A 21,690-nucleotide genomic window follows, 5' to 3' on the forward strand; every position below is an offset into this window, starting at 1 on the left:
TTTGCAAGGGTATTTCTAGTTCAAGATTGAGTCCATAAAGATGAGGCAAAAGCTCAAGTCATTGGAGATGTGTCGAGGCGCTCTTTTCGAAGACTTATAATTGTCTCTTTTCAAATTACTTCAGAAGAGTGAATAGAAGAACTAATGGAACCTCCTCAAATAATCCAATTTGAGATTAATGCATATGAATTGACCACAATATTATCCCTTACTCAACGAAGAACCCCCTTGCAATACATGAGCTTGACAATTTATGATTAATGCAATTACAAATGCCACTTGTTGAAAGCACTCGAGTAGTCTTGATCTTGGTACATGAAAATGCCAAATTTGATCATATAGTCAAAACACAATTTTCAGATACAAAGAGATTAATTTGAACCCAACACTACAAAGTAAACCCCACAAAAAAAATTACCCTACAAGCAAGAATAAAGCCCTGAAACTTTCCTAATGAGAATCACTCAATAACACGTGAGAATTTGCAAATTTTTAAAAATCTAGACACCATAAAAATCCATTTGCATCATTGCGAAGAGCACAAATTCTACCTCATAACTGCTCGGAAAAAAGAGTTCAAATGCTTGAGTTATTGCCTGTTGAAAATGAAGTTTGAAAAAGAAAACACCATATGTGAAGGGTGACCAAATTCAAAAGATGTTGATGATATCATGGTAACTCTATGATGGTGGCTGACACTATGATGGTGTTAGTGTCCACTAGCAATGGAATTTTCTCTTGTCAATGAAGTTTGAAAAAGAAAACACCATATGTGAAGGGTGACCAAATTCAAAAGATGTTGATGATATCATGGTAACTCTATGATGGTGGCTGACACTATGATGGTGTTAGTGTCCACTAGCAATGGAATTTTCTCTTTTCAATGAAATATTTTGTCAAAATATTCATTGGATGAAAAGATGATGCAAGCAAACAATCTCTAGAAAAATTCAAGAACAATCTCATGAGATATTTGGTGTGTTAGGGACATCAAAATCTGAAGAATATGCAGCAAAATCTATCTTATTCTCGTTGAACCCTAGGGCATGTACAAGGTCACTATGTGACGTACTTGTGCAGGCTTGTACTCTATGAGTGTGGTCTCCTTATATATTTTTTTAGTCTCTTTTAAAATTTTGTTTTATTTTATTTTAAATATTTCTAAAAATAAAAGAATATTTTAAAAACTCTACTAAACAGTTTTTTTTTTATTGATTGCAATTAAGGTGACTATACAATCATAGGAACAACTGAGGAGTGCAAATGCTTCCTTTGATGATTTTAGGCAAAAGTGTACAATTTTGATGATTTGAAGATTGGTCTTTGGTTCTGGGGCTTTCCAAATGTGATTGCAGGGTTGGATTTGCTACAAAATTCCAGCTGCCTTATGGATGTAACAACCACCTCCCAACTTCAAATCCTTGTAGATTTGGTCTCATATGTTTGATTTGGACAAGACAAAAGGAAAAAGGAACCCCTCAAAATCTGGTATTTCTATCAAGGTTTTCTAATTCTCAAATCACTTGATGCAAAAGAAGAGCACACTCAACTTTTCAAGATCTTTCTTGATTTGCAGTCAAGAACTCTCAAAAAGACTAATGCAAGACACCCAACTTGCTCTGATACCATATAAGATTTGGCCACCCAAGGTTTAGAGGCCTAAGGGAAGGCACAATGAAATGAGAATATGAATATGAAAAGAATAAACTTTGTTCCTATCAATGAATGCAACAACGATTATAGAATGAGATTACTATGGATACTGCTTGGTTGGATAGACCTAGGTGAGACATAGTATATCATAAACTAGATTATGACAAGTGTCTTAAATTTATGATGAGACAAAGTGATACATATCCCATGTATACCATAAAATAACTTAAACGATAAGGTGTGAAGAGGATCTAATAGTGAAACTTGTTAGGTAAACCTCTATTTATGCTAGTAGTAAGTTTGTATGATAATGTGATTTAAATGAAGTTTTATTGAAAATAGGATTAATTAATAGGATGGTAGCAATCTTCGAGAAATAATTGTGGTCATTTGTCTCTTTGCAATGTTGTTGCAATATTCGAGAAAAGGTTTGAAGCTATAGTGCTTAGATTTTACATTTAGATGACAATTCATTTATAGCTATTTTGAACTGAAAACTAGACTGTAAAATGGAAGTTTGGAATTTGAAATGCAATGTGATAAGTGTTCCCCCAAGAACTTGAGAGGACCTATCATGACTACTTGCTTTGCTTTCTTATGTTTTTGACCAAAGAAAAAGAACTTAAAAAGCATTCATTTGCATGTGTAAGCAATTTTAGGGCACAAACAAAATATCTAGTGCTTGCATGGTAGAACCAGTTGTGATGTGTGCAGATGCAATTGGTGGGCTTTTAGTTTGGACTTGTGATTTCTGGCAGAGTTCTTTGCTAAAATATTACCCCCAAGTTGACTGTAATGTCCCCTATTGGGACTTTGCTTGATTTACCCTAAAATTACCTTAATGGTTTGGATTGTGCTAGTAAATGTAATGTTTCCAATGATTAACATACATCACTGTGCATTTAAATCAGATTAAATTAAGAAGCAATTACTGATTCATAATACAGTCCTAATTCCTTCTCTCCTGATCAATAACCTTAAGAAAGATGGGAACTTTTGTGTCCATAGGGCACTTGGAAACCAATCTACAAGTAGGCTCTCTCAAGGTTTCTGGAACACATGCATACCTCTCTTGGGACTTCTCCTTCAAGGGTTCGTGATATATTTCCTTAACCCATCTTGGGAGTTTCCTTCTATATTGCGAGGTATCACTCCATCTCTACTTGACAAAACCAACCTATCCTCGGAACAATATTAGTGACTGTTTAAAGAAAGCTGTCTTTATATTTTTATCATACGTATTATATATATATATATATATATATATATATATATATATATATATATATATATAAACTCATTGATTGGTTGTCAGCAATGATATGATTTGTTTCCTTTTTCATCTCTTCCTTCTGAAGAGTGTGGAACATGCTTTTATATTCTCCAATTTTTTCATCAGAAATAAATAAATAAAATTTTATACTTTGGATCATCTCAATCCATGACCCATTTCTTAGCTTGGTGTTTGAGGCTTCATTTATACTTTTATCCCCATTAAAGGTTACATCCCTTTGAAAAGTTATTCCCGGTAATTGCACCCCTTCACACTTTACATAGTGATCACTGGACACCTCAACTGATAATCAATTCTCTTCAAAGGTGACGTCTTAAGTTATTTTTTCGTCTCGTCCGCCAATAAAATATGTTTGTTTATTACTGTTGATATGATTGAGGTATGTTAATTGAATCTTACTGTCTCAGATTGAATTAGATCAGTTGCTGACTTGACTCGAAATAGAAGTCAATGATTTGCCATGCTTGCCATTATTGATACTGCAATTGGTATCACTAATATTTAACTCTAGTATTTTTTAGGATTTAACATCACTCTTCTTTGTATTAGTTTAGTGTAGTCGCTGATCACCATGGGTCAATTGTAAAAATTAGCAGTGGCACTTAAATTATATCTAATATCTTTGGAGCCAATAATTTACTCAAGCTGAGTTTCCATGGGTTGTCATCAAGTTGGAGATATAGTTCAAATTCATATATTCCTTTTCTGTGAATATCAATACAATGCTCCTGTAGCTTCCATCTTTTCTTAACAAGGATGGAATACCTATACTATTGTTTGCCTCAGCTAAATGCTTCTCTCATGTAAGAATTACATATATTGATTCCAACTTAAAACGATATATTTGTATCTTACTTTGTCTGTTATATTAATCACTGGCAAATCCTTTATTGATGGAAGGCACTTCCATGGTAGTCAATTGGGTTTCATCTTGCATAAATTGCTGCACATCTCATCTCTATACTCAATCCCAATCAGTCTTCCGTTGTAGTTTGACTGAGTCTTCCAAACCACTAATTGATTATCTAGATTGTGACCAGTTAATATTGATGAGTAATACTCTGTGGTCACAATAATACTCTAATGGCTATTTCGAATGGGGGACATGACATTAGCATGGGAGCCAGATTTGTCTTGTGAAAACATGTGAAGCAATTTTTTTCTTGCAAATCTCACAAGAGGCAATGCTTTGTTTTTTATAAGACCAAAAGAAATCTATTTTTGCATGTGATGTGTTTCATTGCACCAATGTCTTGCAACCCATCTTTGAACTCATTATTAGCTTGATCATAAATAGAAGTAACGAAAGTACTTCAAATTCATCAGGTGTAGTAAAGGAAGAATTATCAACCTCCTTATTACTAGATGTTGTATCCTCTTCTACATATTTTGCACTATTGAATTTCTGAATTTGCTTAGAGGGAACTCTACAATTCGGTGCAATATTTCTCAATTTTTGACATCCATAGCAAACAATATCACGTCTTCCTTTGCTGCAAAGCTCTGCCTTGTCCCTTAGAGTACGAATATTAATCACCACCATGAAATTTCTAATTATTGTTATTCTCAATATTTGTTATTGTGATTACTATATCCCCTAGAACTTTTTTAATATTCATAGTTCTCCCTACCTTCTTTTCCCCTCCCATCTCTGCTTTGTAGAACAATGAGTGATCATCTGTAATACTCCCTCTAGTAATGAAATTTAATATAAAATTATAGTTAATAAGCATTCGATAAATTAATTAATGTATAATGAAATAATTAATTGATTATAAAAAAATCTATAACTTGATTTAATTCTAAGATTAGAACCCAATAAATAAATTTAAATTTAATTAGACATTTAATATATTAAATATATATTGTTAGAACAAAAAGGATAAAGCAACTTCATATAAATTAAATTAGTTAAAAAAAATACACCCAAACAAATTATCCAATTCCAATTCTAATAATAAAAAACAAACAATTCATATTAAACCTAAATAAAGATTACCTAACATTTATTACATTAGTAGGCACGATGGAAGCCATGGAGATAGTCGTGACCTCTTAATAGATGGTCATATAAATAGGGGGGAGCAATATTAAAAAGGAATCATACTAATACGGATATAAATGGTACTAGTTTTCACATCAATTGCCAAATATGCAATACTCAACACATGGATTACATCAGCATCAAGATCAAAAAAAGGAGAGAATTGAACAATTTATATGACTTCCCACATGGCCTACCCCATGGAAAGTACAAAGAGGGCATTCAAACAAAAAAGAATGCTTTTGACCGTATATTCATGGCACCAAAATAATAATAATAAAACAAGGTGAGAGCATAGACCAAGTAAAAGAGGAATAACATACATATTATGTGGGAAATAGGAAATTAAGAGAAACTTGGAAAATCCCGAAAGTATAGGGTGACTCAACTATGAAAGGACTTAAAGTCTTAAAGTAGTCAACACTAAAATAAGGAAGTTTTTAAGGTATGTTCCTAACTTTAGTAATCCCACATCACTTATATATTAACTTAAATTATTTGAGATTATAGAATAGAGAATTAATTAGGAAATATCGCATTTTATGAAAGTTTTATCAAGGGAGATTATTTGTAAGGAAGGCATAAATTTATTTTTTTGTCAATAATCTTTACGTATATGCAAAGTAAATGTACAAACATGATGTACAAGGAAATGATTAAATTGTCAAGATGAAGTGAATCCGTTTGAGAAGAGAGTGATCTTAATAACTTAAGATCGTGAGAGTCCCATTAAGAAGAGAGTGATCTTAATATGATTTTATGGCACAAATATTCCGTAGATGTTAACATATGCATATGTGACAAGGGCCCTAGATAGAAAATGTCTCTTCCTGGAAAGACCTTGACGGGAGCACTTCATAGAAGACGGAGAAGTAACTAAGAGCCTAAGAGTCCTCAAGAGGGTTATTGATCCTGATGTGGAGACATCTTTAATGTTGGGTTAGGATAGAGGGTAGAATAGTGAAAGTTGATTTATTATTGTATAAATTCTAATGTTGGTTTTGTAGGTATTCTTGTCCTAGTTAGTGGGGACATTACATCATCAAACATCATTTATAAAGTAATTTATCTATAAATAATTTGCAATGTGCATTATTAAAGTCACGAGACAATTAGCTTTGTTTTTTAATTGTAAATATTCTAGTGTGAGATTGCTTTAGGCTTTGCTTGATTTGTTAGCTTTACTAGCTTACTTCATGCATTTTCTATATTGTGATTTTAGTGCATTTTTTCAAGTTAATATTTTGAGGGTCTACTTGTTGTCCGACAAATTGGGTAGTTAGATGGTTATGGGTACAGACACAATTGTATTGCTTCATTGGCACCATGTCGGATGTTATAAATATGACATACACTTATGTAATTGGCATCATGTTTGTATTGAATATTATTACCTTGTATAGAAGCATTTGATGAATTAATTATACTTTAATTTGTTAAGTTATATGTTTATTTCTTGTTCACCTATGGGTTGAACATTTGGCGCCATTGCCAGTTCAAATCCGAAGTGGTAGCAAATGGAAAGCTAAGGATAAATGGGAATACCTATACCAAACAACCAGAAAACTAATGATGAGGATGAGACAAAATTCTTATGAAGTGACCCAAAAATTTCACATTTTGTACAGTGTAAGTCTCGAAACCTTCCTACAGAGAGAAGCTGTAGAAAACGAGGTTACACAGGATACTGTGTGGGATGCCATGTATGCAAGCCCAACAATGAACAAGTTCCTAGACCAACTCCCCCGTTTAATTGCACAAGCATACCTGTCCTAGAAGAGACAAGGAAAAAGTGGAACAAGAGGAACATCATCAATAGACCCTCAAGAATTTCTGAGGAGAGAGGTGCGGCATTGCAAAACTGAACCATGAGCTTTTGAGCCATGGTACCAGGAGCACTCAAGAGTCTGTAACTATCGCATGAGTCGACCACATGATGTATACAGATTGAATAAATAAAAGAGTGTTCTATTTTGTTTTTTAATATAATGGTTATGTCAAATGCCCAACCTTTTAAATAAAAAGAGAAACTTGAGGAAGGATATTGATAAATTACAATCTGTGCATGGAGATTTAATCCAAGCCGAACGAAGGCAGCGATTAAGACAATTTACCGAAGAACAGATTGTGGGGCAATCGGAAGAATCACCAAGTGTGGTAGAAGGCAATCGCATGGGTGGCGCAAGAACCACCGAAGGGTGCCACAGTTCGCCTAAATGGCGTGTACAAAGCAATGAGGAGTTTCTTGAGGAAACACGACAAAAATTAATTGTGCTCGAGGAGACAAGGGAACAGTTTCTAAATTCATCCCATACACCACTGCGAGAGGGAACCCATGAAGAAGTAGGAAAGGAGGCGAGGCCAATAGAGGACACTGGGGCACAAGGAATTGTTGAAGGGACACTGCACAGTGGTTAGAGTAACCCATTGCAACCAATTCTTAATGGTTCCGGGACACAATCGAGTGGTACGCACACAACTAGTCGTCAGAGGACGAGAAACACGATGTCTCAGAAACAAAAACTCCCGAAGTTAATAGGCGATGAGATAGAAGACCCTGTACGACATTGTCGTACATTTGAAACCATATGGACCACCAACTCGGTCATAGATGCAGACGAGTGGTTGCAACAGTTTTCAGCCACCCTACGGGGAGTGGTCGTGGATTGGTTTTTTGATATGGACAAAGCTAAGATCAACACATGGGATAATCTCAAAAAAGAATTTCAAGCAAAATTTTGACTACTGCGGGATGACAACGAGGTCATCGCCAAGATCTACAATTGCAAACAAGGGAAAAAGGAAACCATACGATCTTACAATTGAAGGCTCAAGGATCTTCTTAGTAGGATGGGTACTCAACCCATTGATGAATTAAAGAAACAGTGGTTCATAGGACTCTGCGGGGCACTGAGAAGGAAGATGAAGATAGTCTCGCCCATATCGTACATAGATGCCTACGACCGTGCCATGAAATTGGAAAGTGAGGGCAAGATGGCAAAGAAAAGAAAAAGAAGAGTAAATCCTCATCCTCCTTTGAGAGTGATAATGTTACATCCTAATTTTCGACCCTATTTAAAATGTTCATATAGCCGTTGAGGTTCACATGAAGTCAGTTGATAGTTAAATTTGTTATAATCCTACAAAATGGTAAGATGGTTAGTCGTTATAATTTCATATGAAGATAACATGCTAGTTGATTATTTATCATGAATTCATGAAATTGAAAAGGTGGTTAGCCATTATGATTATTTATGATTAATTATTTGTTATGGTAATATGATTTAACTATAGAGAATTTCTTTGTAGGGAGCACGTCAAAGGGGTGGAAGCACTATCAGAAAAAAATTGGGCACAAGAGCATCACCATCACTAGGCAAATGGGTATGAATCGTGAATCACCATGGTCGAGGACCTAGTGACTGCATAACAGGATACACACATTAGACACGCATAAGCTATTAAATAAACATTTAAAATATTAATTAATGCGTACCTCAAATGGCTTTTGGTTGACTTTTCTACCACATCATTATAATACATATTTATGTACATACACATTGATATGAACTAAAGGTGACATCATAGTATTATTTTTTATATAAGATTTTATCTATTTAATACGTACATTTAAATGCATGTGCAAGAAGATAAAATAAATCTTCCAAGATGGAACATGTATTTAGATGTACATATTTAAAAGGTACAACCTTGGATAAACATTCACTATGTACCATCTTAATAAAATATATTTATGTGCAAGTAAATAAATTTGATTATAATATTCTTTGATTCATATCCTTCAAATTCTTTTCTTTAATTATTCAATTTTTTACTTGAAACCGAAATGCACACTTGGCATATCATATAGGTTATGTGGTCGGCATACCATTTCCGAATGAAACATAGTATTCTTTTCTATATTACTGTGTATTTATAGCAGTAAGGATTCTTTCCATAGGATGTCATATATCATCTATGTTACATAACATTGAATAGTTCCTTAGAGAGTCCGAATTTCCCAAGCCGAGAGAAGGTAGGGGATGAATATTGTCTCCACACAATTTACCTCTACATATTTTTCCACGTTATTACTTTATGTTCTATCCCCTTGTTGAAGGTCGGAAATCAAAAATATTTTGGAAATTGCATACGGATTGCTTCTATGAGGGAAACAACTGTTTAGCATCAAGCCAAGGCTCATGTTTCCATTAAATCAGACCAAGTTAAGTGGTTATTTCCTTTTCAAGTGATACATCTTCATTCTTTTATTCCTGCATTTGGAACTATAGTAGAAGGAAGTACGTCCATGAGAAATATGTACTGTATTATCAATGAGACTAATCTTTCCGTATTGAGTCAAGAACAATTGTTCATGATAAGTCTAAACATCTTTATTTTACTGTTGTAAGACAAAATCGAATTGTACTTTTGCAAGTCTTAAGATTATTTTCTTAAGTCATAAAAGCTGTGAATATTGAAATATGTAATATTCATACATTAGATGAGGATCAACAAAATGAGTTGGTTTACTCTGAGATTTATACACTTGGAACTCACTCGGCTAAATGGCCAAGGAAGAGGTGAAGAGGTGATAAAGAAATCTGCAATAACATGGAAACAAATTCAGAAATGATGTAACAATAGTATATTCATTTAAAAAGGGAAATCGTTTAATAGCTCATGCATGTTCAATTCATTCTCTGTTGTCAAGTCGAGTGGTGTGATTAAGTATCGGGATGCTCAGTGGCTGACAAGGTGTTCCATGACTATTTTTGGTAAGGAGGGCTTTTCTAATTAGAGAAAGTGTGGGGATAAGTTGAAGGTCCGTGGTTGGGTGGTTAAGCCCCTAACAATGTTTCCCTTCTCCACAAGATGTCAAGACGTGCATAAGATAAAGATAAGTTGAGCATTCAAACATTTATTGGTAACAAGTATTTTTTCCTTTTATGATATTTATATGAGTAGAAGATATGATGGATTAATTTATATTGTTGAATTCAATTATTTCCTTTGATGAAAGCAATCTTTCTCATCAATGTAATTGGTAATCATTTAGATTGGTTGACCTTCCAAATGAATATGGAATATATCTATAGGATTGTTATTTTAGTTTTTCATTTATAAGAATAATGATTATGAGCATATATTCGAATCTTATGTTATTGCCACAGTTAGCAATAGGAAGAAAATGAATGAAATAAAGGTATCTAATGCCCCAAATGATACAATGCTATCTAATGTCCTAAACGATATAGTGGTATCTAATGCCCTAAATGATACAATGGTATCTGGCACCCCAAGTGATACTGTGGTATCTGATGCCCTAAATGATCCAATGGTAATAGATGCCCTAATTGATACAGTGGTATGTGATGCCCAAAATGATCTAATGGTAATCGATGCCCTAATTGATATGGTGGTATTTGATGGTAATCATCATTTTGATTTTGCTGTAGTGATATTGGATGGTAATCGTCATTTGATCCTAAGTGGTATTCATCAACTAACCTTGGTGTTTGCAGAAGCATCCCTTGATTGATTTCGGTTTCAAATTCCATGGTATGTAGATTTTAATTTTCATAGTAAATTCATTGATGGTGCTTTCAATTGTCAATTATGAAATTTCCATTTAACTGATTGTAACCGTTAATCTCATTCACTTGAACGTAACTAATATAATTGTCTTCCTATGAAAATTCGAAGAGGAAAGTAGTGCTGACAACGAAGAAGAACCCAACAAGGAGGTGCACGCCCTCCAAAAGGACATGGAGCGGATGATGGAGTTCAAGTCCATGAAGGGAACCACTAGCCGTATAGAGGAGGGAGAAATATGGTGTACCTATTGTAAAGAAAAATGACCACACAAGGGGAGCATATCCGAAGAAGGCGATGTGCGATATTTGTCAGGTTTTGGGTCATTCTATGAAGGAGTGCCCCTATAACGTGAAGACACAAAGCCAACAAATACTCTTCACACAGGAACAACCATTCACCTCAGGCACTAATAATGAGACGCAAGGACACAACAACAATGCCTAGTGGCTACAGAAACAACCGCAGAGGGGGATGGGGTGGAAATGACAACAGGTATCGAATGCAGGATGACTCCAAGGGAAGGCCCATAGTCTAATGTCGTGCATGTAGCCAATGGGGCCACTTTGCTAGAGATTGCCCAAAGATGACACTCTTTAGCAATTGTGTCGAAGGTGTGGTCCAGGGGACCACAAAGATGCCAACTGCTCAAAACAAGTGAACCTCCTTAACATTGAGGAGGAGAAGGTCCTCGTCCTCACCCACAACCAGGCTAAGCAGGCAACATATCTAGATCCCCGCACCAAGAAGCAAAGACTGCGAGAGGCACAAGAAGAAATAAAAAGGGCAATGAAGGGTAGAAAAGATATCAATGGAACTACTTTTGGACGAATGGAAGTGGAGAACAACTTATTGAACTAGATGTTGTAAATGGAGGTGACCATCAAACTTCAAGACCTTTTACAAATAGTACCACAATTAAGGATGACATTATTAAACACTTGCACAAACCCTATAACAGTACCAGAGACGAATGAACAACCAACTTTACTAGGAGGGTCGGCCATAGACCCCCTTTTGCTAATAGTAAGTAATGGCTGTCACCCGACAGCGGTCGAGATGGGAATCCTCAGAACCATCTTGATGGACACCATTGTGGATGGTGGCTTTGGGGTGAGCGTCATTCCCAAGGAGACATGGAAGAAACTCAACAAGCCTACCCTATAGCCGACCACATTCAACCTGTTCGCCGCTGACCAACAAGGGATAAAGCCGCTAGGGACCCTAGTGGCTCAGCAGGTAACCATCGGGACGCAACCATTTGTGCTAGATTTCATTGTGATTCCCTTGAAGAAAAAGGGATACAATTCCATTCTTGGAAGAGGATGGTTGGTGGCAGCCAAGGTGAATCACAATTGGAAAAAGAACATTCAATCTATGGAAAGGAGAGAGCGAAAGTTCGCCATTGATCTCTGAACACAGATAGTACGTGAAAAATGGTGTCGTCATCAGAGTCCAAGTCAAATGGGGAACATTGGATGGATGAGGGAAGAGCCCGCATGGATCCAAATGATGGAGGCGTTTTGGAATTGGACGAATGTTCATGAGATGAGACTAGTTCAATGAATGGACTTTTCCATTGGCAAATGGAAGACTAGGAGCTCTTCCATTCTTACATGCTTGGCATCAAGGAACCTAAAGGTGAAAAGGAGGTATTTCCACCAAAGTTTGTGGAATACAAAGAAGGCAACATAGAGATCAACGAGAGTCCCGCCCGTTTCTTTGAAGGGAAAGCCATTAGATACGAAGAGTCGTCAGTGGAGGCCACCAATCATGGCGATATGGGAAACCCAATGAACATACTTGTCGGAGACGACTGGAACCCCGTATTGAAGGTTGCAACATTTAAAATCTTCATGGAGCATAAAGATGTATTTGCCTGGACTTATAAGAATTTTGAAGGGGTTTCACCAGAGATGTGCGTTCATCGCATACCTTTGGTGCTCAGAGCCATACTTGTGCAGAAGCGATCGTATAAAATGAATAAGAACTACGCAGCACGCATAGGTGAGGAAATACAACAAATGCTAGAAGTCGGCATAATATTCAAAGTCCAAACAAGTGAGTGGGTGTCACTAATTGTGATATCCATGAAGCATGGGAACCAAATCCAAATAGGTGTTGACTTTTAGTGCTTGAATGCTGTCACAATAAAAGATCCCTTCCTCATCCCGTTCACGGACATAGTTCTCAAAGATGTGGCAGGGCACAAGATGTACTCCTTCATGGATGGATTCTCTGGCTATAACCAAATGTCCATTGCTGAAGAAAAATTATAAACTAACTTTGTTGTGGAGGATGGACTATATGCTTACAATTGGATGCCATTCGAATTGTGTAACGCATCTGCCACATTTCAGAGAATCATTTCACACATCTTTGACAAAATGTTAGTAGGCAACTTCTGAGCATTTTTGGATGATTGGTCCATCTTCAATTGACAAGACAACCACTTGGTAGCACTCCAAGAATGTATGGAAAGGTGTCGACGAGCATGACTGACACTAAATCCTAGAAAGTATCAGTTCATGGTTCCTCGAGGAAAATTACTTGGGCACATTGCATGCAAGACAGGATTGAAGACCAACTCGGACAAAGTGCGGGTGATTGTGGAAATGGAAACCCTGACAGAGGTAATGGGAGTGAAATCTTTTCTCAGGCACATTGGATACTACAAACGGTTCATAAAGAACTACGCCCAAATTGCTCTTCCTCTCGACAAGTTGACACGGAAGGGAGAACCGTACATCTAGAGCTTCAAGTAGGAGACTTCCTTCAAAGAGTTGAGGAATAGATTGTTGGGGGCACCTATCTTGGCATATCCGAATTGGGACAAGGAGTTCCATGTCAATATGGATGCTTCTAACTTTGCCATAGGTGCAACGTTGGCACAAACTGGCGACCATGGCCTTGATCACCTAGTATATTTCGCAAGCGAGCTACTTTCAAAAGCTGAGAAGAATTACAACACCACTAAAAGGGAGTCCCTCAGGATGGTGTATGTTGTACAAAGGTTTCAGCATTACCTCTTGGCTACACCATTCACCTTTTATGTGGACCACCAGGCGCTGATGTACCTGGTGAACAAAATGATCATCTAAGAAAGGATTAGTAGATGATTGTTACTCCTGCAGCAATTCACCTTCACCATTATTGTGCAACCGGAGAAAAGTCACGTCATTGCCAACCAGCTCTCCCGAATCAAGTCAGGAGAGCTATCGGAAGGGGTCAATGATATTTTTTGGATGCACACTCATTCAGGATCTCTATCCTTCTAGGATGGTAGAAGTCTAATGGGAAATATCTCACTTTCAGAGTCATGTGATCAGATTCCTGACAATTGAATTCAAGATTTTTCATTCGTTATCGAGTCCATATTACCCAAGAGCCAATGGCCAAGCATAAACAACAAACAAAATTCTCGTGGCTATCATATATAAATCATGCGGGGTAGAATAGGCAAACAGTGAGGAAAAGTTGCCTTCAACGCTATGGGCCTACCACACAATGGTTAAAGTCACAACTAGACAGATGTCATTCCAGTTAATGTTTGGGCAAGAGGTTATGGTACTAGCTGAATCCATGGTCCCGAGCCTCCAGATTGCAATTGAAAATAGACTTGGAGATATGGGAAGTCTACAAGAGCGCCTATATCAACCAGAAAAATTGGATGAATGAAGATTAACAGCGCAATGGGCGACAAAGGTGGCACAAACTCATCGCAAGGCATGGCATGATAAACATTTGAAAATGACGAGGTTCTAGCCAAGGCAACTGGTGCTTCGGTACTATAGCTGCAATGAGATAAAACTAGGAAAATTCAAGGTCAAATGGCTTGGACCATATAAAATCAAAGAAGTTGGTGATAATGGTTCTATAAATAATGGACCTTGGATGGGCAAGAAATTCCTGACGCCATTAATGGATCGAAGCTAAAGATCTATCATGATCGGTAAGAAGGTGAGGTAAGGGGTAATACTTGCCAGAGATTAGACTTAGGAAGTTAAAAATAAATAAATTTAAAAATTAAAAAAAAATAAAAAAATAAAAAAATGCAGAAAGTGCCTTATGGACATGAGTGTCCCGTGGCTCTAAGTGCCCACTGGCATACATCATGGCCCATGGCCCATGGAGGAGAGGAAAAAAAACTTCCTACAAAAATGGGAGAAAGCAAATGCAATATGGGCCACGAAGAGGGGAGGAAAAATTAAACATGCCGCCAACAAAGACTTACCCATGGAAAGGGAAAGGAATAAGAAAACCATTATCGCCTGGAGAAGAGCAAAACATTGCAGCGAGGACGAAGAAAAAGGACATTGCCGCAGGAAGGAGAAAAATAGAAGCATTCCATGGGTAGTTAAACAAAGTGACACGAAAGGAGAAGGAAATATACACCACAGGACAGGGATAGAGAATACTGGGAGGCTGAAGCAAGATGTACCACGGAGAAGTAAAAGGAGAAGCAACCGCAAAACCAAATAGCCTTTGTCGCAATAAAGACAAAACAAGAGATCGTTAATCAGTTGGAGTATGCAGTCTACAGGGAAAAGGAGACAGTGGAAAGATCAGTTGAAGGAGAATAGTGCCAAGATGGACAAGAATGTGAGTGTATTGGCCTCAGGAGTCTGTGTTGCAGGGCCAAGAGGTAGCAAGAAGCAAAAGGTGTGTCCTAAAGTGTAGCCATTGGCATAGAAGGCTGACATTTCTCATCTCATAGTACAATTTAAAGGGATGAATGGAAATGGCTGCCACAGATGGTGGCAGGAAACAATGGACATAGACCTCAACCAACAAATACTGGTCCGTGCACAAGTACATTGGGGGATTCAACTTCCTGTGTTTTCCATACGACTGTTTGAGCCGGTATTAAGAACTGTGATCGAAACATACACCAAGCACCAAAGCCCGCCCCTCAAGTTCGACTAGACGTGATTGGCACAAAGGCGGTTGTCACTGTAGCATCATCCTTGTTGGCCAAACCCATGAATGTGGCCTAGCCAGCACAGCCAGAGGACGAGGGCGTTGAAGTGATGGACCGAGCCAATGTCTTCTCAAGACAACAGTTTCGGTTCACCTTGCAAATGTCAGCCACTCCATCCAGTCCTCGAGGCGAGGAGAGGTATTGACAGGAGTATCAACCATTTTAGAGCTACAGGAGTCGAGAGTACCACAATCCAAGGATGCATCCAAAGATGAGGGGACTGCACCGAAGGTGGACGTGGTTGTCACAGGAGGGGCTGAGAGGGAGACAGAGATGGATACAGAGCAGGATGTCGATACTAAGGACAGGCTGAATTATGGGTCGGATGAGGAGAGAACCATGGCATACATTAAGGCCATGGAGGTTGTGCTGGAGAGAGGTTGAATTATTGGACAACATGCTTTGACTTGTAGAATGGAGTTGCAGTTGATTTGAGCCTATATCCAAAGGGGTTGTCCGGAGCGTTTTCGCTCTTGCTTTGAGGCTAGAGGATGGCCAGCTGTGCAAACATCAAAGATGCTTGCTGATTGGACTGAACTCGAGTTGGGACCGTGCAACATTGCTATAGAGAAGCTTGCACATGAGATAGTAGGGGCATATAAAGACGTCTACTATGCTCATCAGCATGCAAAGGCAGATAGAGAAGCAGAGAGGGTTGCAACTGTGAGGTCCAAGGCAGTTGAGGTAAAGGCTCGAGGAGCTAGCTGCTGAATTGGCTAGTCAGCAAGCAACATGGGCGGCAGGGCGAGCAATGCTCTTGCAAGACAAGGAGAATGCTGAAAAAGGATTGCAAGTGGCTCAAACTCAGGGTATGAAGGCAGCACTTCTATTGAAGGAGGCTATGGTGGTCAACACACGGACACAGAAGGACTTACATATACGCACCGATCAGGTTTACGAGTTGTGCCAGCCAGTAAACACTTCAAGGATGCAACCTCCTCCCTAGTCTATGTTTGTTTCCATATTTGTATGTTGTCTCCTAATTTTGTCAGTTTTGAGTCGCTAGGAGATGACTTTTCTTTTTGGGGGGATGATGTTGTCCAATGAATTGGGTAGTTAGACAGTTATGGGTATGGGCATGGCTGTGTTGCTTCATTGGCACTGTGTCAGATGTTACAAATATGGCATACACTTATGTAATTGGCATCATATTGGTATTGAATATTATTACCTTGTATGAAAGCATTTGATGAATGAATAATACTCTAATTTGTTAAGTTATATGTTTATTTCCTGTTCACCTACGGGCTGAACACTACTATGGGGCCCCAACTTAAAACACATACAAGAGAGGTAAACAATTATAAGCTTGTAGTTGTGCTCACAACACACATAGGGGCATAATAGGCTAAATAGAAAGCATAAGAAAAAAGTTAAAGACATAGACCAACACACAAACAAACCTTGCATTCACATCCTTAGCAAAAGATCAACAGAACAACAGATACACCAAAAGAAAGCACTGCCAAGATAAAACTGCATGGCTAGAGAAGAGGCTTCCATCCTGCACCACCATATCACAACAATAAAGCAACCTCCCATTGAGAAAAACCTCTGCTGTTGGGGGCCAATCTCCATCTGCCGTATGCCCTGTTAGAAATACCATTACCTGAAACAACTACCACCTTGACCTTAACAGGCACTGGCAAGATTGATCTCCAAGCCTTCCAAGGATGCCATTTTAAACTTCTCTGCAATACACTTCGTAAGTTGGGATGTTATTTTTCTCTTTTCAGAAGATTATTAATATTATTAGGAATACCATTACCTGAAACAACTACCACCTTGACCTTCATAGGCACTCGCAATATTGATCTCCAAGCCTTCCAAGGTTGTCTTTTTTAATTTGTATGCAGTACACTGTGCAAGTTAAGACATTTTTCTCTTTGCAGGAGAGTACTAATATAAACACATGCCACATTGAGAACACTGAGAAATTACGAAGTATGTTATTAAAGGCCTCAGCTTTTGGATAAACTCCCATGATCTACTCGCATCTTGGTTGAGTTGTAGGATTTCATCACATGGAGCCTTCATCATGAGTCTGATAAAGCTCCCTAGATGAGTGGCATTCCCTGCGCCTTGCCACCCAAAATCTCCATTGGTTCATCTTAATTATGAATTATTAGCTCTGCCAGACAAATGTGTCACATCGTCACTGTGTAACACAGGCCATAGTTTTCAATGCCTCTAAAATGGATGCTTTGGAATATAATATACCAGTATCTGCTATGTGCTCCTTCCCTAGAATTACTCATTAGTTTTAGCATCGGAGCACCAGAGAAATTAAAAATGCTCTTCATATGGTACTCTGAGACTGTATTTTGAAGAGGACCACGGGGAAAGCCAAAACCACGCCCTGCCATTAGTAACAATCCTATAATCAGCCAACCGAACCAAACCTGCATTGATCAAGACCCTATGAATAAGAAGCCAGCATACGATGCAGCTGAAAGTATCCAACAGGAAACAACCATCTTACAATCATCTAAAAACACAATACTCAGCATTCTACTGCCATGGAAGTTTCTCCCATTTGACCTCTGATTGAATTTTATCATTCCTCAAGGTACTACTATCTCAAATTCTTATCATATTTCTTAAAAACAAGTACCATTTATTTCTGTAGCTTTGGTGTGCATTATTATGTCATTTATATAGACCACTCCTTTTGGTATTCACTTTCCAACCTGAACATCTGATAAATAAATAAAGAGATGCATAAACATATACGCTTACATTCTTATTGCATGTTCATATGCAATTGTATTATGAGCTCATGATCAGAAATCCGAAGACCATGAACCTGTAATGAGAGACTTTGGAGGTTTCAAATTTCAGTAGAGCTATTTGTATTAACTGAATTTTTCTCATTATATTATCACTTTAGATGCAATAATTTGATCTTTTTAATTTCTTAATAATTGTCTTCTTTTGTCCACTCTTGAACAGTCCTCCCCTATGGGCTTTTGCTGTCATCTTTTTGCTTCTCAATGTTGAGGGTAAATCTCTGCAACTCTCTATTGCCATTTTGATGGAGAGAATTTTGCTTTATAGAAGTGAACTCTTTTGCCTGTACAGAAGTAAGCTATTCTTGTGTTGACATTTACACAAGCTGAGATAAATGTTTGTTATATGTAAATATTGCTCATTTCAAATTTAATTACTTGCCTGGTTATGTTTTTTCCTATTGTTAGAAATCACAATAACATTCTTGCATTTGGATGCTTTGTTGATAATGCAGGATGGCAAGCATACTTCTGGCTAGCTTTCCTTCCTCTAGTTGTGAGATTATTTAAAACCTTTACATGGGTTTGTCATGTTGCTAATGCACCTTTCTGATATTGATGATTAAGACTCATTTCTTAGTGTCACTTCTACCTTGTGTCTGCAGATAGTTTTATTGGTTGGAACAAAACTGCAAGTTATCATAACAAAGATGGCTGTAGAAATCCAAGCCAGACATGCTGTAGTTAAAGGACTTCCAGTAGTGAAGCCCAGTAATGAGCATTTTTGGTTTGGTCGACCTCAATTGGTTCTGTTTCTGATACATTTTGTGTTGTTCGTGGTATAAAATTGTCACACTATAATGCATTCTCACAACTAATGATTATGAGAAATTTATGCATCATTGCTGACAACTTCAAATTTACTCACTTTGTTCAACAGAATGCTTTTCAACTCGCAAATTTCTTTTGGACGTGGGTAAGAATTATTTTTCTCGATTTTCACATTTCTAGTCCAATATCTCACACCTTATGACAAAATTTATTTACTGTATGAAGTGTATGCACAATTTGATGGAATTAAACATTTAAATGGTTTGGAACTAGGACTTGCATTTCCAGTGCTGTTGAGATGAGTTTTTTTAATTTCTTTTGCAGTATGAGTTTGGTCTGAAGTCTTGCTTTCACGAAAAATTTGGAGCCATAATAACAAGAGTTTCCATAGGGTAAGCGGATTGATCATGGAAAGATGGGAGAGGCCGTGTAACATACCTTGAGGATTACTCAATAATTCAGTGCAATATTTTTTCCCTTCTCTTTTAAGGCTTGAACTGTAGTTATAAAAAGTGCACAGTATATGTAAATATAACAAATTTTTAGCCAGAATTCACATTATCACATGTTTATTTTTTGACTAAATCTTTTATTTGTTGTTTTGTACTATATTCTTCCTAGTCACTATTTACGAATCAGTAACAATAGATTCAATCAAAACCATCTTCCATCTCTTTCATAATGAAGGTATACTAAATTTCAAATTTCTGACTTCAGAGTTGTCGTGCAGTTCCTGTGTAGTTACATTACATTTCCTCTCTATGCACTTGTGACACAGGTTAGTTGCTTAGTAGTTTCCTCTAATAGTTTTATGTTACTCTCATATGATTTCTAAGTTTTCCTAAAATAGAGAAAGGTAAGTGGGATTCCCTGTCAACTGCAATTTCTACTGGTAAAAGAATGGTCAGCCATTGGGTAGGCAGTTTGCATGGTATAATTCATCTTGAAAAGAATGCAAAGATATGTGATTAATAAGCCCTTCCCTAATAGTTGTGAAGAAAAAAATGGGTCAGATTTCGTGGAAAATAATAAGCTCTTTGAAATTAGTTTATTCTAAAGTTTTTGTCTTTAGACTTTAAAGGTTGTGGTATGCTTGCAGATGGGATCAAATACCAAGGAGGCCATATTTAATGAGCAGACAACGAATGCAGTAAAGAGATGGCACAAGGCTGCCAAAAAGAATAAGAGACAGCAGAAGTCTGGTTCTGGAGGAAATGCAGAAACTTCAACTCAAATATCTTCACCAGTCCGCTTCCTGCGCAGATTCAAGACAACAGGAGGTTTTGATAGAAGAGGAGCTGGTGAAAGGATTTATAACTCAGAACATGAAATGTCAGACCTTGAAGTGGATGCATCTCTTCTAAGTGATGAGCGCTCCATCCATTCTCTAACTACCAAGGGAAAAGAGAAGAAAGAGGGTATCAAAATTATTCCAACTGAAAGAGATGGTCATAGTGACCCTGACAACACAGATTTTTCATTTGCAAAGGTGTGAGTGATCAGAAACATGCCATAATGAATCAGAATATTTAGTGTAGTGTAGTCAAGAATAACAGCTTTAAGATAAAACTAATTCTCCGGCCTATTAGAGAAGGTAGAATTTGAATGTTTCTCTATCAAGTAACACAAAGACTTGAGAAATCCCTCCCATCAAGAGCTGAGGTGATATGTTTTAAGCAGATTAGTTAGTGATTGAACATGCAGTCCGTGCATGATATGTATCAATAGATAGGATGTTTCGTGCATGATATGTATCTATAGATAGGATGTAAGGAGAGATTTTTCTCATTGTCTGTGAAGTATATTAGATACAGTTACTTCCTCACAATGCTGCATGTTAGAATTAAATTTCCTTCTTATGCCCCTGGTGTGCAGGGGTCAAATATGCATCCATATCAATACCATTTTAGAAGCTTAGAGCGACTTTACTAATTTTAAGATCTCATCGTTAATCTATTTCGCAAGATTTTAAAGTATTTTCTCTGACTGTTGAATGCCTGTAACTATTATTCACTCATATTGTCAATCTAATTTGTTAAACAAAATTTAAAAACTTTTCTTTGTGAATGAACTGAATGATAAATTCCCAATATGAACATATTAATTGTAAAAGAATCCAGAAACCTAATCTTGCCCTTCTGTATCATAGTAAAGGTATATGCATTATCCGGAAACACGCTGTTTCATCAACAGCCATAGCCTTCATCCACTGCCAGCCCGTATGACAGGAATGTAGTTTGTACGTGGAATACACGATCTGATTATAACATTTTTTGGACATTACGTAAAGACTTTTATACGTGTCTCAGATATAATTGCATCTCCAAACACACACAGAGCTCTTTGCATTATTTCATTTTTAATAATGTTAACTGGTTGCGCAGTCTCTGTGCAATCGGTATGTATTTATTGAAAGGCGTGTCTCATATCCAGATGAGTGTTTGTCCATTGTAAAATCTTGACAAGAGCTGGCCATTGCAGGGATGCTAATTACAAGAAATGATTTGTGATCTTTAGTAAAAAGGGATAGATAGATAGATAAAATTTTAACGTCCACGAGGCT

General features: G+C 37.3%; 1 protein-coding gene across 5 annotated transcripts in view; it reads left to right on the top strand.

The window, feature by feature from the left end:
* The window catches only part of LOC149542473 (MLO-like protein 9), a 117,144-nt gene extending 96,085 nt beyond the window's left edge, over nt 1–21,059 (top strand). For 4 of the 5 annotated variants that reach the window (XM_089797414.1, XM_089797418.1, XM_089797416.1 and 1 more), the window contains 7 exons: nt 18,520–18,650; nt 18,812–18,852; nt 18,962–19,135; nt 19,237–19,272; nt 19,452–19,519; nt 19,845–19,905; nt 20,227–21,059. In XM_089797414.1, the coding sequence (XP_089653540.1) occupies nt 18,520–18,650; nt 18,812–18,852; nt 18,962–19,135; nt 19,237–19,272; nt 19,452–19,519; nt 19,845–19,905; nt 20,227–20,622 (907 nt within the window). In that variant the 3' untranslated portion in view covers nt 20,623–21,059. The remainder of the gene's footprint in view (nt 1–18,519; nt 18,651–18,811; nt 18,853–18,961; nt 19,136–19,236; nt 19,273–19,451; nt 19,520–19,844; nt 19,906–20,226) is intronic. The other variant, XM_089797415.1, reaches the window with a different exon arrangement.
* Nucleotides 21,060–21,690: the final 631 nt, after the last annotated feature.

The sequence above is a fragment of the Cupressus sempervirens genome, chromosome 8 (assembly GCF_028749045.1).
Source record: "Cupressus sempervirens isolate cs-2001-9-10 chromosome 8, ASM2874904v1, whole genome shotgun sequence".
Classification (NCBI taxonomy): Eukaryota; Viridiplantae; Streptophyta; class Pinopsida; order Cupressales; family Cupressaceae; genus Cupressus; species Cupressus sempervirens.